This window comes from Haemaphysalis longicornis, unplaced genomic scaffold (genome assembly GCF_048455015.1).
Source record: "Haemaphysalis longicornis isolate Haplotype H1 unplaced genomic scaffold, Haemaphysalis longicornis Haplotype H1 scaffold_6, whole genome shotgun sequence".
Taxonomy (NCBI): Eukaryota; Metazoa; Arthropoda; class Arachnida; order Ixodida; family Ixodidae; genus Haemaphysalis; species Haemaphysalis longicornis.
Window position 1 is genome coordinate 115,128,069 of NW_027526407.1, and position 17,251 is coordinate 115,145,319.

The following is a 17,251-nucleotide window of genomic DNA, read 5'->3' on the forward strand; positions in this document are numbered from 1 at the left end:
GGTAGATGGCGTCCTATAGGCCGTATAGCCGTCGGTACTAAATATGATTGCAGGGAAGGAGCTTTTGAGATCTATAAACGCTTTCTCGAAAATGAACGACCCGACGTAAACACAATAAAGAAGGCTACAGAACAAGTCGCAGTAGTTCGCCACATGCAGACCTTGTCACATATACTCAAGAAGACGGGCGACCGCTGCAACAGTGATTCGCTGTTTTACACTCTCTAGACGCTCTCAAAGCTTGTAAAAGTAGATTACCCTGGCCAAAAATGAACGTTGTTGCACGAACAACCAACTGCACAAGTTCGTTTCTGCGGCCGAATTGTGATGTACGTGATCCATGTTCTTCAAGCCAAAAATGTGTTGTCCAGAACTCTGAGTACTTTAAGAGGCGTCACATATGTAAAATAATAAAATCAGAAACACCGGGTACCTTGCGCACATTCCGGGATTGCGCACGCATGCATACTTTTGACGAGACGCTCCTAATAGCGAGACACCGCAATAAGCTAATAGGCCCACTATTGAAGCTTCAGAAATAGAGCGCTTTAGTGACTGATACGTGCCTGTAATAGGCGGTTAATGCCGTTGTCTTTCATTGCTTTTGTTAATTTGCAGCACCATAGCGCGAGCGTTATTTCAGAACATGCTACTCGGTTTTGTTCGCTGAGACCTTGGTTCGAACGATGTACGCATGTTAGTTGCTACGTATATATGTGTTCTCGTTCTAACAAAATGGTTTTAAGGAGTGCTTGTTGTCATTCTTTCTGCATATTTGGGAATAAAACTCCTGTTTAGGTGGCGCAAACAGAATATCAAGAAACTGAAAAGTTCATCTTTGCGAAATATTCAATCCACAACATTGGGAAATCAAGTACGAGCCCTAAAACCGCGTCTACAACAGCTAAAATTACAGCGAAAATCAGCGCGCGGACTATGACACTAAAGCACATTTGCGAAATGGTTTGCTCTGATTACTCTCGCCCACGGCTGTTCACCTGGCGGCTAAAACGGTCATTTTTCTTTGCATACCTACCTCAATAAAACAAGAAGAGACAAAGGAAAGACCCCATTGGCAGTTCATAATAGTTTTAGCCCACTTCAATACCCGGGATAGCCGTTCGCCCAAACAACATAGAAAAGAGCAGCAAGAACACGTGGATGTGTAAACAAACAAACAAACATAAAACAGCCCGCAAACGCAGCACGAGAAAACATTATTGAAGATCAGGCTTTGCAAGTTAGTAACAACCAATTTGTCCCGTGCCTCTCATCTTTCATTACCGACCGCTGTATTAAGTTAATTGGCCACCTGCGGCGCGAACGCTTAAAATCACTTGGTTAAGGCCATACCTATATGCATGCTCCCTGGCTTTACCTTCTTTCCAGTTTAAAAAAAAAACTTCTCTAGCTTCATAACCGCGCTCTATATCCAATAGACTCGTAGAAATTATCTCGGTTAACAACAGTTCAAAAAAGTAGGCGATATTCCGCAGTTGTGTGCTTATAGACCCTTTGCGAAATGGCCAAATCGTTGGCGGAAAAGCAGCAAGCCACTCTAACAACACTGTGCACCCGCTGTGCCGCCATTAGAAAAAAAGCGAAAAGGCTGCGAGCACAGAGTTTCTATGGAGTAGCTACCGTCCACCGTCCACGTAATTGCATACGCCTCCCGCGAAGTGGTGTTTCCACTGCAGGAAGGGAAAATAACTTTGCCGCCCTTCTTTCGATAGAAGAGTGGCATATTCAGGATTTTTATTCTTTGAGGTCGACCACTGAAAGGTCCTACGAGTACGAGCGATCATACGTCAGCGTGGAGTCCTACGTTACGCCATCGTCAGTGTTGACAAACAGCAGCAAGCGAAGGTAGGATTTGTTGCTAATAAAGAATAGCCTTAGCGCGGCCTCCTTGTTGGGTTGTCGAGTTTTAATTGTCTTTAATCGATGCGCCCTTGCCCCGTGGTAGCGGCGGCTGGCCGCTATGAACGGACCATGAAGGGTCCGTCTCTGCTGAGCGCGCAGTTTGCGTATGTTCAAACTTTCAAAACTATTCGCGAAAATAGCCAAAGCATGCATAATGAAACTGATTTTGATGTGTCTGCTAGAGGTCATGTTTGCGATTCACCGCCTCTGTACTTGCGGCGCTGAATTTTTCCGTCGGTGAATGAGGTGCTAATGTGGGAGCGATAGGTCGCATGCGTGCGTCAGCAGCGAGCAGAGGCAGTCGACCTTGAGAGGAACTCAGAGGAAGGAACAAACACAGAAGAAATAGGAGAAAAGAAAGGCACGTCTCGACTCGCCCCAGACGAGCCGTTGTGCAGCGGGATAGATAAGCGGAAGCGACTTGACCAGCGTTAATCTTCGAAAGGTAGCGCAAAACACCACTTTAGGAGAGAAATATGACTACGGCGATGGGGCAACAGACTCGTGAAGCCGTGGGCGAAAGCGTGCAACCGCAACGGCGTTGCTACGGCCTGCTTCCTTCCTAATGGCGTCGTCGCGTTCACCACCAGTGTTACCACCGCTGAATTCTCAGCGTTGTCCGCCTTTTTGCAAAGGGTCTATACGTACAACATTTTTGACAATTCTAAAACAACAATAAATCGGAACATTTTCGAGTAGATTATAATAGTTGCAACTTATTTCAGCTGTATCTGCACTATCCCAAGTTTCATGCTGCTTATTTTAATGCGAAGCAGACCATCTGCATATCCAAAGACGATGCAATACTGCACAAATCAATATAGAAAGTGCTTGCTCTCTCCAGAGGAATATGGCGGAGCAGAAAAAACGTATGCCACGGTGTAACGGTGAAAACATGGGAGGTCACTCGGATAGAACATTAAAATGCTTTTCTCACATGTAAAAAGCCGTACCCTAATCAGCATTATTCTGAGACCAATGGTTTATCACGTCAAAAACAATGACAATTTACTTCGTTTTTCACTACGTATACTTGCGTATTAAGAAAATTGTTGATACCTTTCTATTTTTAGTGGCCCGCAGCATTTCGTTTTAGTGCAACGTACTGTAGCGTCATCCTACTCCTGACAAAAATCAGGTCTTCTTAAGAAAACCTGTGGTTCTTATGGGTGTTGTTTGGTAGTTTGAAAATAGACTTCAAATCATGGTGCTAATCCTGAGAGTCACAAACAACCACAATATATTGTACATCTTACTTACATGTGTACCGTTAATTAAGGCCATGCTTCCCCTGTTCGCGCATAACTGGTCAAAAAATTACAACCGGGATTCTAGCATTCCCTAAACGAAAATCAAACCAGCTGTATGTTACCTACGATACACCTTTGAGCCATTGCCCCCCTCGACCATCATTTTACCCTAGGCAGGTCTTAAGACGTGAGATTAGTTAAGCTTCAGCTTCAGCTGGAATTTACACAGGCGTAAGGTTATGACATCTGTCTGCATAGAGAACTCCAGAGCACTGTTTTTTTAAGGCTGTGAAGAGCCGTCAGACACCCTAGTTTCTGCCTGTATTACCGAAAACACGCGCCTATATTATTCAAGGAGCAGTTGCTGGGTAGCACTGTCAAGCTAGCGGCCCAACCCCATTGCTTTTGAGCGGATATTTTGCCTTTAGCCCTCCAAATGCATCGAGGGCGGCATAACCGTATTGACTGTAGATGTATTACGCCATATCAGAGCATGCAAAAGTGCAGGCGTAAGTCTAAAATAAACACGGGAGTAGAAGTAGTGTAGGCAGATACGAAATAATTTATTTTTATAACGCGCGTATAGCTACAGCTGGGTAGCGCAGTATAGCTTCGTAGTTATGAATGTTACTCCGGACAATATTATCTGTATTACTCTAGATTAGTCTAACGTATTTAAGAAACAAGTGAATTTGATATCTTGACTACTAATCCTCGCTGTTTTAGTTAACACGACGGAGTACGTTAGCTTCGTTTCATGCAGGCACTGTTTCATTGCGCATGCACTGAGGGCTTACGGTTCAAAGCAGGCAGAAAAATTGCTATTCATTGCGAGATTTTCTGGTTACATACCAGAAAATCTTTGCCCATTAGTCGCTGTCAGCGTCGGTACCGTTAGCGTCTGTAATGAGGTGTTTAGTTGTAGTTAACAAAAATTCCCCGCATTTCCCCGAGGGGAAGAATGTGAAAGTGCGAATGCACGAGTTGAATTTGCGCGGTTCGGTAATGTTCGCGAAAGAGAGATCACACACACACACAACTACAAAGAAAGAAAGATGGATTTATTCACAGACACCTATTTGTGTTGTCGTTGTACTTGATTGCTAGAGCGGATCTCAGCTTTAAAATTTCGTGTCAGTACTCCTTTAGGCGGGTGCATTAGCCCTTCTCACGCCTGATTCCTGGCCAATCCCCCACGTGGGTATGTGCCATGTCAGCGGCCAGGCAGCGCGCGCCCATCTCCCCCCGTTGCCATGGAAGACGAGGAGATTCCTGGCCTATCCCCCACGTGGGTATGTGCCATGTCAGCGGCCAGGCTGCGCGCGCCCATCTCCACGTGCGCGGACATCGCCGGTGGACGCAGGTTCAGGGTCTCTTAAGAAGTGCATTGCACTTAATATAATGGCATTGCTTCAAGAACGCATCCCGCTAATCCGCATAACGCACAAATAGCGAACACATCCCCGCATATTCCGTTAACGTTTAACAACACCGGTTTTCGTAAACTGTCTACGCCTTTTTTCATATCGCATTGCGTACGATGAAAGACAGTTGCATCAAGAAATCAAGGTTCCATCACTGTCTTTCACTCCAAAAAGAATTCAATCCACATAGGTTGGGTCACATTTTGATCTGAATCATAAGGGTTAAGAGGAGGGAGGACGACAGCTTCAGTTTTGCATATTGCGTTAAACATTTGCGGCACTTGAACACAACCCAATATTGAGAATCACTTTTCGGACATCGTTTTCTTCTAATCATCGTCGTACTGATGTAAAAACAGCGACATCTATTTTATAGCGTTTCAAACGGCGAGACAGCAAGATTGCACTGCATTTGAAGGCAATTGAGCCGTGTAAACCGCCTCCATCGGCTGTGTTCTATTCTGTCACGCCGGCATAATTCAGTGCAATATATCTTCCCTTCTGTCTGGACGAAGTGACGGCCAGCCCCCGTGCCGAATCGCGTCTGTGAGTTTTGTTTGGAAGCTATTACTTTGCGCCTGTGGACATGCGTGGGTGACCGACGTGGGTAACCGACGGTTAACTGGGTGCTCTTATAACTATGCACTTAGCCTATCCAAAATCAAATGTTTGGAAATAAGGGGAAAAAAAAGTTCGAACATTGGTCCAGTCTCTAAGACTAATCCGAAAATGGTAGTTATAAACATTCTCCGCGTTTCTGAACATCGCTGTTATTTAACGCAAGGGGGTGCGAGCCTTGCCATAAAAAAACTGCAAATGTTCTTTAAAAGAGTCCGTATCAAGAGCACTTTTCTTATTTTATTTCCCGGAGAACGTTTCAGAACGGTGGAAATTGAGGACCGTAAAACTCAGCGTTAGGTTCATTTTACAATAATTGCTCATGAACCAATGAAAGAATCATGAACCTATGAAAGAATGCCTAACCTCCCCTTTAAAACGAAAACAAGCATCCGCTATCAATGAACTTTTAGAGAACGAGACATATGTTATAATTTTCAGATCAGACTGCGCTACCTGACTGTTACAAGACCGAAGATTTCATTGAAGTTCCGTGCAATTGAAGTTCTTAATGTAAGTATGCCTACTGGCTATTTTAGTCATAGCTGTACCGCTGCAGTATTGTTTGGTTTACAAACATTTTTCTTATGTTCTTTTTACTGTTAACTAGACCTATGAAGAAAACCAATTTTTTGAGTGGATTAGCTACCGTACCTCTATTGATGCTTTGAAGTCTCTGTACAAACTTGTGGAATATGTACGAAAGCGCAAGAAGTCATATGGAAAGTATGACATTGTCTACGTTTCTACTGGGTAAGATTCAACTTCATATTTGAAGTAATTGTAGTATACGTAAGTGTAATGGTCCTTGAAATAAACAACTAAAATCTACAGTAGTCTTCCCAAATTTCAAAAGCCCATCATTTTGTATACCAATTAAGACAACGTGCAGGATGCTAAGGTGAGACGACCAGACACGATGTCGGTATAGTGAGATTGAAAAGAATGTTGTTAGGAATGCCAAAACAAGAAAGCTAGAGAAAAAATGAGCTTGCAGAAGAGTAGGAATCGTGCATTAAATGGTAAACGTGAGTGCTTGACAATTCTGTTTGGTATATGTGTGGATAGAAATTATTCAATAATTATGAATCTTTTCTTGCAGCTTGGACATGGTTGCAGTTGAAGGCCACAGGCAAGAAAGTGCTCTTCAAGGTAGATGAACTAAATTTATACTGCACGCAATTTAGTGTACAGAGACGAATCTAGCGGTGACACAGCTGCACATTTTGAATAAGATATTGTGTTGTGTACCCGCATGCCACCTTATGATTTACTATAAAAAATTGCCGGACGATTACGATACTGCCTAATGGTAAATTTGAGCACAGCGCGAAATGCACTTTTCTCGCGCGCAGCGCATAGCTTCTGTGTCTCAGGAAATGATCACCTGATTAGCGAACTCCCTACGAAGCGCGCTGCAGTGGCCTTATCTCGTAGCGCGCCCTCGCCTCCGAGCATGTTTTCATTCGTGTCTGTACCCCCCGCGCAAATGTCATGTGGTTTGGATGAGCCAGGCAGCGAATACGACGATAGAAGACCGATGTACTATCGTGATAAATTGAAATACAATCAACAGAGCGCGTGGCTTTCAGTACATGCCACGCGTCTTGGAAACGAGCCGCGTATGCGCAGGGCAAATAAGTAGTTGTATTTCAATTTGTCACGATAGTACGTGCAGCACGCAGCGCGTGCTGAATTTTGTGCTTTTTGGAAACCTAAAGAACAAGACTCTTTCTTTCGTAGATGCCTTGTTTTGTGATTGCAATGTCGAGCTCCCAAGGAGCTGTTTTGTGACACATGGCATGACCGGCCTCGGCATACCGCATTACCGTCGCACTTTCGCTTTGCGTTTCTCCTCCGCTTTTCTGCTCTCTATATGTCGTCTAAATTTGGCCTTATTTTCGTTCGCTCGGGTAAATATAGGGAGGACGCCGCACCACACGTTATGTGCGGGCGCAGGATCAAACATCACATATTCAGAGGGGGCTCACGATCGAACAGCCCCAAATAAGGGCGATATTATAAAGTGCCCCATTGCACACAAACGACATTGTTGTTGCGGCTGTTGTAGTTTGGCGTCTCCGTCCTCCCTATATTCCCCCGAGCGTACGGAGGCGATGACAAATGTAGATAATATTTAGAGAGCAGGAAAGCGGGGGAGGAATGTATGTTGAAAGTGGGGCCGTAGTGCGATATACTGAGGCCACGTACGCCATGTGTGGGAAAACCGCGCGTTGGCGTCCATTGGCGCCCGAGAAGGCAGTCGCGAAACCGGGCATCTACGAATGTAAGCGTCTTGTTCTTTAGGTTCACCAAAAGCACAAAAGCCAGCACGCACCGTGTGCTGCATGTACACCGGTCTTTTTCCGCCGTGTTTGTTGCCTGTCTCGTCCAAAGCACGTGACATTTGCGCGGGAGGTTCAAACACGATTTTAAAAAAAAACATCCTCTGCGGCGGCGGCGCACTGTGAGATGACGCCAGAGTAGGGCGCGCCGTAGTGAGTTCGCTGGTCACGCAATCATTTCCCGAGACACAGAACTAAGCGCCACGCGCGAGAGGATTGCAGTTCGCTCTGCGTTCAAATTTATCATTCCGGAGTATCGTAATCGTCAGGCAATTTTTCTACAAAATGATATAGCGGCAGTAATAAATGTTAAACAAAATACATTTGAGTTCGGGAAGACCCCAGTTAAGTCCTGCCGTGTGACCCGATGCTTGTCATCAACCCGCAACTATAATTCTGGTGAAGCTGCGGCGGGAACTATCGCCGGTACGTATGTCATAATTATTTTCTCCACGGTGTAACAGCGAAAAAGTGCTCTTTCTTTACCTAAAGAGATAAAAGTGCCCGAGAAATTAATTTATTTCTAAGCTGAAGCAGAGTCCTTCAATGCTTTACTGGTCACAAAACTTGGACGCTCGTTTCATGTAGGGACCGCGGGCACCACTACAGGCGCCACCGCAAGCACGCAGGGCATCCAGCCGCCGCGCGCGGCATTAGCGCAGCTCTTGGCGTGCAAACGCTCTCTGCTTTTGGTGACTGCGCACTGATTAAGTGTTCCTTTTTTCGTAGTAGTTAGTGATTAATCGTCCAGTCATTGTGCATATAACTTGCCTTAAAAAGGTTTTTATTTTTCCAAGTAATTGCCGTACACTTCGCCTGCAAAGGGCAACGGATTCTGCGTCCTCTGGCACAAGCGCTGCGCTGTCGTGTTTACGCATTTTTAAATCTGTTTTGCTTCCTTTATTAAAGAACGACTGTAAATACAACACATACGGTAGCTCCGTAGTCACGCACTGCTGCGGGCGTGTGGATAAAGCAATAACAAACTGAAAGAAACCAAGTACGTGTCGTTCAGACTGCGCTTAATGAATCCGTTCATTGCTCTGGAATGCACGGAACGCTAAAAGAGATAGCCCAATAGTATTGTCGTTTTGATGAGTTAGTACATACTTGAGAACATCCAAAAACGCTGCAGAAACGCGAAGGATCAAAACACGCCGAGATATATGTTGCACCGTGTGTCATTCCGCTTCCGCTCTTTGCAATCCTTGCAAAAAACAGAAGTGACAAAAGAACAACAAAACTGGTTTAATCAAACGCAATAAAATTTCAATATTACGAAGGGAGACAAAAGAGCATGGGCCAGCGTACATAAAATTTATATTTTCGCGCCGCGATTTGCAGCACACGGAGGGAACTGAATATAGCCACGTAGCCAAGAACGACGCAAACCTTTTCTGAACGAATTTTATTAAAGCGACCTCCTGCTCTACAAAAGACTAGAATGTAACACAAACGCCGAAGAAGCAGCACGCAGTGTGACGTGCACAGATGAACGTGTATAACGTGAGTTGTGCGGCGTTTGCTATGCACGCCTTACTCTCGGAACGTATTGATTTCAGATCCATGGAGGTCGGATCGAGAACGTTCTTGTACAAACAAAAAATCAAGTTGGCGACAAAAACCCGCCGCAGTGGCTCAGTGGCTAAGGCGTTGTGCTGCTGACCACGAGGTCGCCGGTTCGATTCCTGGCTGCGGCGGCCGCTTTTCTGATGGAGGCGAAAAGCAAAAACGCCCGTGTGTACGAGAATTCGGCGCACGTAAAGATCCCCAGGTTGTCAAAATTAATCCGGAGCCCTCCACTACGGCGCTCCTCATCGCCTGCGTTGCGTCGGCGCGTTAAACCCTACAATCAATCAAGTTGGCCACAAGGTGACACCCTTTCTATATCAAACAATATTGCCCGACGGGACGTAGGATAAAGAGAGCAAACGGGCGCTCCGGTTAAAACTCCAGATAAGAAAACCGGAAGCGGCCACGCGCGGTTACAATACAAACAAGACTAACCCTGAGAGATAATTCGCGGAAATATGAAAAGTAAAAGCTCAAGGGCATCCCAAAGCTTTTTTTAGATGCGAGCCTGAGCGCAAGGTAATACAAGTTTGCAAACAGGTAATAATGAAGCACCGCTACAATCTGACTGATCTGACAAAAATTCGCCTTTATGTTTAAGTTACCCTTATATATTTCTAGGCGGAGGATGCTCTCAAAAGGGTACATTGCTGTTTTCAATCTCACACACAGTGCACTTATAATCGAAGCTGAAATCTCCAGTTTCTTGCCTTGGAATGGCGCGCCTCCATTTCTCACGCAGGTCAACGTCGCTCGTTCGACAGAACAAGGAAACATTTTCTGTGCTATCGTTGTACAAAGAACGACATCCTGGGAAGCAATAGGTGTTCGGCATCGTCATTGCACTACTTAAGTCGCGTCACAACAGCGCGAGATGCAGGTTATATTTTTTTCCCGCACAAAACAAACACAACTTGCCGCGCATCCGCCGTTCGACACAGCGCAACGCCGCCCGAGTAGTGATCTTAGTGAGATAGTGGCGCCGCTGAGCGACGGCCAAACGCAGCATATGAAGCTCTTCCATTGAGTTTCGGAGCAGTAAAACATTGAAGGACTCTGGCTTAAGTTATGTGGGGCTAGCAGTGTATTCAAGGGACGTTAGTTTGTTTCATCCCACGCGAATTACCTCAGAATTTTTACTTCTTTCTTTAACCCTTCTCTTAGAGGATTTTTGCTGTTAATAATGTATATGTTACACGCCAACAATACCAGTGCCTATTATTATTCAGTCGTGCGTTTACTCTTTTCTTGAGGGTCACTCCCTTTCTAGCGTTTCGTCTAAAAGGCGTATAAACATATTAGTATGTGTGAGTTTTTTCAGGATTAACCTTACATCCGGCGAAAGAAATAAAAAATGGACAGTTTTTTCAATGCAAAGCGTTTATATGCCATACAGTTCTGCCTGTATGAAGACCGATGCTAAGTACACAACCAAAAATCTTTGCTCGCACTTTAAAGCGTGTGGAAGAGCGCACGATCTCGCAAGAACGAGTAATAGCGCCACGCAGGAGAAGGAGGAGGCATTATGTCTGCACACATCATGCCTGCATGGTGGCGGAAGGTGGGTAGCAGGAGTGCGGTAGAGGCTTGCTGAACGGCTGGGCCGTTAGTATCATTCTGCATCACGTGCATAGAGCTGAGACTAGCAAGAGAATGGAGAAGCGGCACACTGATTGAAGCTAGGGTAAACAGGTACCTAAAAAATTCCTCTGATGATCACGCGTTAAAAAGAACAAGTAGAGCTCATTTCAGTCGTATTACTGATGTGAATAATTCATATGAAGTGTGCTCACCTCACATTGAGAGAGACGTTTTTCCAGGTTTTGCCTTCGTTGGATCTGTGTGCACCGACAACAGAGTGGGCCTGGGCGAAGACAAGGCCTTCTCATACATATCAATTCGTATAATGGCACACGAAATGGGTCACACGTGAGTCTTACGGGGTTAACTGTGTTTTTACTAATTGGCAAATATATATAGAGAGAAACTAGTAACTGTTGTTACTCAGAACGCCGGACATAACGACTACGCTGCACAGAATATCAGCTACTACGTCTCGCCACTAGGTCGAAATTGATCCCAATGCGCCTAAAATGAGATACATCTGCAATGTATGCAGTTTAAAAACTGTCGTTAAAGCTGTGGCAACTTGCACAGAAAGACCAAAAGAAGGCCATGAAGTGCGTCACTCGGGCTCAGGAACGATCGGAGATGTTGGGCGGGCTCTCAGTTCAGTAAAGTTGTGGTTTTCTTGGTACTCGGTGCCTTTCTTAGAAACCATGGCAGGGTGCTGAGAACTCGGTGCCACAAAGTAAACACTTGGGGTATTGTTTAAAAAAGACAACAGTTGCAAAATCAATGCCGTCAAGGTAACCCACTTCAAAACTGCAGTGTTATAAATACCGTTCAAGCTTCATTTCTTGAAGTGCATTTATTTCCGACAAAGGAGTTTGGGTTTTGTTTCATATTCCCCATCAAGGGGGAGGAATAATTTCCACCTAATGTTGTACCCCTTAATGCACCGGAGGTCAATTGTAATAAAATTAATGAATTTTGGCCAGCTGCTAAAAATAGTGAAACAAAGGACACCATCTAAATTTAAGGCATATTTGATGGGTTTCGCAATACTTTTTTACCCTTACACGTGTCTGCTATTTACAAACAAAACCTCAAATTTTTTATGCCGATTTGTATTATTCCTGCACGACATATCAACACATTGGTTTCATCTTCTTGTATATTGAAAACATAGGCATTCTACTATAAAAATATAACCATATGCGGGCTTATAAAGCAGTTACAGAGAGAGGCTATACAGGGTGTCCCAGCTCTATTACACCAAGATTTAGAGAAAGTGTAATTGCATAACTCGAGGAAAACCTAGTGCATAATGTTTGCAATACTGTGGAGAAGCGGGCAGCATTTTGTTCCCTTAATGAGACCTAACTAAATATTTGTAATTTATCATCTAACTCGAGAAGTACTGTCTTGATTACGAAAGTGTCAATGAGGCACTTGTAGGTACCCACGGGGGACATCTAACGGCGGTATATTCAGCGACGAACTAATTGCGTACTCAATTATTCTGACTGATAAAGAAATCCCGTGAAATATAAAAAATACCACGTGACGGCGCCTCAACGCATTAGCGCGCATCCTAACTAATGCCCTCAAACAGGCTGCCTCTTAGTTAGCCAGAATGAAATAAACAAAAGAAAGAAACAATAAATCGCGAGCGAGTTTGTGCCTTATCTGCACACGCGCCCCACGAATCTTGCTGTTGCTGCTCCTTCCATGCATGCCTTTATCAAGGTGATGCGCTGTCTATTCAGGCGGGTGACAGGCGAAGCAGTTTCTTTCAATCAGCTTATTTGGGGACGCTACTTTACAATGAACGCGGAAGCGCCGTTACGTGGTATTTTTCATATTTCGCGGGTTTTCATTATCCGTCACAATAAATGCGTACGCAATTATTTCGTCGCTGAAAATACCGCAGTTAGATGCCCCTCGTGAGTACCTAGAAGTGCCTCATTGACACTTCATTGATTAGGACAGTATTTCGCGAGTTAGATAATTAAAATAATTGGTTAAGTATCATTAACACAAAAAACTACGGTCCGCTTTTCCACAGTACTGCAAACATTACGCACTAGGTTTTATTCGAGTAACGGCATTGCTCGTTTTTTAAATCTTGGTAAATGATAGCTGGGACACACTGTATTTACGCAGTTTTTAGGGATCTTATTAGGGCTTTCGACGTCATTGATCCCGTATTGTTGCTGGATACACGATTCCTCTGTGACAGCAGTGGCGTGGCCAGAAATGGTTTTCTGCGGGAGAAGGGGGGTGGGGGTTATACCTCGACGGCAAATAAAATTCGAAAACATAGTTTGCTGATGAAAGATATACTATTTTCGTTTTCTTAACTTATTCTCGTTTTTAAATTTAAATTTGTAGATTACGTGAATAAAGAGCATGTACGTTAAAAAAGCTCCAAGAATGGGAGGGGTATGAGACACCGATAACATTTAGGGGGACGTTTTGATACCGAAACATTCTTTCCCCTTGCTACGACCTCGCTCTATGGATCTGATGCTCTCTCAGCAGCAATACTGGGCAGCCCTCTTTTCAATAAAAGCTGCTACTAAAACACGAATGGTCGAATTTCTCTGTACTAAAGTCGAACCCGTTGCGTGCCTCAGGGCTGAATGTTGGGTTGCTTTTTATTTTGAGTAATGATGTAGCCACTCGTATTACAAACTCATTTATACTTCAGTATGCTGTTGATGCAAAGGCCTACAAATACTTCCATTCTGTAGCGAACGTTTTTGCTCTTGAGCGTGATATTTCGTCGACCCTACATTAGGACAATCAACTGATCTTAATTCAAAACCCATAAAGAATTAAGGATATAACCTACAGCCGAAAAACACACTCATTCTAAAATATATAGCGAAAAAGATTTCTTGTCTTGGTAAGGTTAGCAAGGGTAGGGTCGGTGGTGTATTTTTCCAACGCACGCTCGGCATTTGTCCCCATGTCAGACAGGTTACTGACAGTCGCTCCGTTCTCTGGGCACGGTTTGCAGGTTGTACGGAGATTTTAGTTCTGGTGCTGTTTGTTTTAACGGTTTAGGATTAGATTTGCCTCACCAAAATTGATTATTCTATTGGTATTTGCAACTGCTCGCTGAAGGTTAAAGTCCAATATTATAAAAGGGTACACAAATAAGCTTGATCCAGATACAAGTACTGCCTAGTTCATAGCTTTGCCATAACCTCCACTTAACCTTGCTGCCAAGCCGTCTTCCTTTAGGTTTCCGACTTAATCAAGGTAGTCTTCTTTCGATCTTAAGGTCTTTCACAGAACACTTGTTTGTCCTACAATACTCTGTAAGCTCGTAGTCCTAGATGCCCTGAAGTTTACGCTGTCGCAGTATCTACTTTATACCGGCTGAGCTGATAGGCGCTAATTTCATGTTCTCAAATTCATCCGTTTTTATAACACCTTGATGTAAACGATCTTTCTATTTTAAACAATGACAATTCCAATGCTCTCAACCTTTTCTCGTTCGCTGCCTCATTTTTTTCTCCATCCTTGTGTATAAACACTTGTGTCTTTACTTGGTTGCTTGTCTTTTATTTTCACCGTCTATTGTGTTTTCCTAATATTTTTGTTCCAAAATATTAGGATATGTCACGCCATGTCTGTATTCGTAAGCACATGTAAGAACACATCTATATTTTTCTGAAAATGACTTCGGGATAATAACGTGTGTCATCATAATAGCATTCACTATGCGTCACGTGATTGTGTTCGTCTTTTTTATTCTAAGCGTGCCAACACATAGTCCGCAATTGTTACTGAACCTTAAAATAAAGTGTTGAATTGATTAATTACGAACATGGTCTTTGCCCATTTGTACAAGGCGTATATTATGTAGACAAAAACTACCCACTTTGCGCGAGGCATAATAGGCCAGCAGAAAGCCCTTTTACATGCCCTTGAATGTCGAATGTGCGCACCATCCTCTATATAAAATTTACAAAGCCACAGTGGTTTTCCAATCAGCCTTTCTGGCATCCTAATGAAGAAAGATTTTTATGTCAACTGTGAAGTGTGAAAAAAAAATTATAAATACAGCTTTCTAGGGGACAGTGACGGCCCCCCACTAGAAACCTTTTTGTTATAATTTCAGTGCAGAACATTTATCATAACAACTACTGCGGAATATTTGTTTATTTTGTTTATATTACTAAAACTAAGAAACGTGCGCGCAGGTGTAAATTCAAACTAGTGTAAAATCGTAATGGAAATAAACAAATGGAAATGTCATTTTTCAGCCTCGGTTGCTCTCATGATGGCACAGGCATAGATGGAACAATTCGGGGCTACAAAGCTGACTCATACCGCTGTCCTTGGGAAGATGGTTACTTGATGAGCTACATTGAAGAGACCCACAGGAGTATGAAATTCTCATCGTGCTGTGACTATTCAATGTCACTTGTGGCCTGGTAAGTTTTCATCTTTGTTATGAGTCGTGTTTTCTCAAAATAAAGGGTTTAGGTATAAATAGATACCATTCGGGTGCCTTCATTTATTCAGGTAGCACAGTGTTATGCTGGGTATTCCTTATGTAGCGCTGTTGTGGGCGAAACACCTTAGGGTTCAGGCTGTTGGCAACTTATGTCGTCGTTGTAACCGTTATGTCATGTGGTCAGGAAACTAAGACACTGGGACACTTGTTTGCGCCTCGCGCTGGAACGCTTCGTAATGCGTACTAAAAACACCAGGACACTCGTTTACTCCTCGCGCTGGACCGCTTCGTAAGACACCTGTTTACGCCTCGCGCAACAACGCTTTGTGCTTTCAAGTTACGAGACGTTTATAACAAATATGTATAGTTCTACCCCCAACGGTTATCTCGGTTGGCAAAAACACCAAGGTGCGAAGAATACACCTAGACACTGCAAGCTTCGTCCCTCCCCAGTTTTGACGTTATTTTGGATGACCCGCGATTTTTGTTCTTTGATTTACCCTATATTCAAGAGTATCGTCTTGCCTAAGTATAACGAACGCGTTGATCAGTACAGTAACGAACCGATTCACGAGTTTTGACACTGCGGGCGTGACTATCTCACCAATTTAAGATGCCACTTTGTCAGCTGGCTTCAACAGGTATTGTAATAAAAAGGACGGTGCGAGGTCCGGCCTTGAGGTTCTGAGTTAACTTAAATTAACCCACGGTGAACTGTGCCATGATGCGTTTGTGAGCTGTTCGTCAAGTGGCACTAACTTTTCATGGCGTTGCTTATATCTGCTCCGTTTCAACAAAAATGAACAAGTACCTTACATGGCTCTTCTTGGTAAAGACGGTACACCTTCTTTGGATTCCCTATTCCAAAATCTTTTTCTGTGTGTCTGTCTCTCTGTCTGTTTGCCTGTCTGTCTGCCTGTCTGTCTGCCTGTCGGTCTGTCTGTGTTTGTCTTTCCACCGATTTTTTTTACGACTCAGACAAAAGGAAAATGATTCCTGTAGAAATAGGTAATTAGGGCACATTCCTTGCAACCTTCTAAATATTTTACATTTCATACCTGCCAAATTGTTGAACAAGAAACAAACGTTAAGGCACATATCACTAATACTAGCAATGCTCTTTTAGAGAAATGTCCGGTATTTCGGAAAATATAGAAATGTCTTGCATTTTTTTGGAGAGCGAACTAAAACACAATAAAACAGTAATTTCCCCAACATAGAAAAAAATCACGCCATACCCACGGAATGAATGATGATAAGTAGGGCGAAGCTCGAGAGGGGGAGATCATCGGTAACCGTAACTCTCCCGTGAAAGTTCGCCCATTAAATCATTAAGAAAGACGTAAGACTGTGTGCGTACATTGTACAAATCAACTTTTATTTTGTTCTTGTTCGTTTGTTGTTGTTATAGGTTTCGTGAGGCTGCAAGCAAGCGCTCGTATCGGCAGGCTAACCCCGATGCAGTGAGAGCTCGCGAGGCGGCTGCAAAACGCATCAAGCGAGCTGAGCCCGAAGCTGCCGACGGGCGGTTTAAGCGCGACTTTCTAGACGAGATGCTTTGGCCTCTCTTTCGCGCACGGCGGGATCCTGTCGGCGAGCGCGCGCTGCCGCCGCCCTGCGCGCCCTCCGCTCCGCAGCCTTGTCAACAACCACCTCCTCCATCCGGTGACTCGTTGCGAAAGAGGAAGCGCGTCAACAGCGATTGCCTTTTATAGTGTCAGTCAAGTGAGTGTGACGTCACCATGACGTCACTCACACCAGCGCTACCTGCGAGTGAGTCATAGAACTAGGCGGTCACGTAGCGCCACCTGCGAGTGAGTCATCGAACTAGGCGGTCACGTAGCGCTACCTGCGAGTGAGTCATCGAACTAGGCGGTCACGTACCACGAGACACAAGGGGTGAACAGACCCACGGCTTTAGGAGCTGCGCCCCTAACAGACAGACGCGCTGCTGTAGAGCGCAGCTGACAAAGACAAACTGAATCGCCATCATTGCAGGAGATTACAAAACTGAACCCGGAAATTGTAGCACACGCCCCCTCACGAAACAGCAAAGGCAATCCGTGTTTCTTTGGGGAAACG

At 44.2% G+C, this 17,251-nt stretch overlaps 1 protein-coding gene across 1 annotated transcript in view; it reads left to right on the top strand.

Annotated features, from left to right (window-relative positions):
• The window catches only part of LOC144141905 (venom metalloproteinase BumaMPs1-like), a 111,624-nt gene that overhangs the window by 58,162 nt on the left and 36,211 nt on the right, over positions 1-17,251 (top strand). Inside the window, exons 7-11 of the mRNA XM_077673375.1 lie at positions 5,657-5,728; positions 5,826-5,968; positions 6,318-6,367; positions 10,953-11,061; positions 14,976-15,146. Of these exons, the coding sequence (XP_077529501.1) occupies positions 5,657-5,728; positions 5,826-5,968; positions 6,318-6,367; positions 10,953-11,061; positions 14,976-15,146 (545 nt within the window). The remainder of the gene's footprint in view (positions 1-5,656; positions 5,729-5,825; positions 5,969-6,317; positions 6,368-10,952; positions 11,062-14,975; positions 15,147-17,251) is intronic.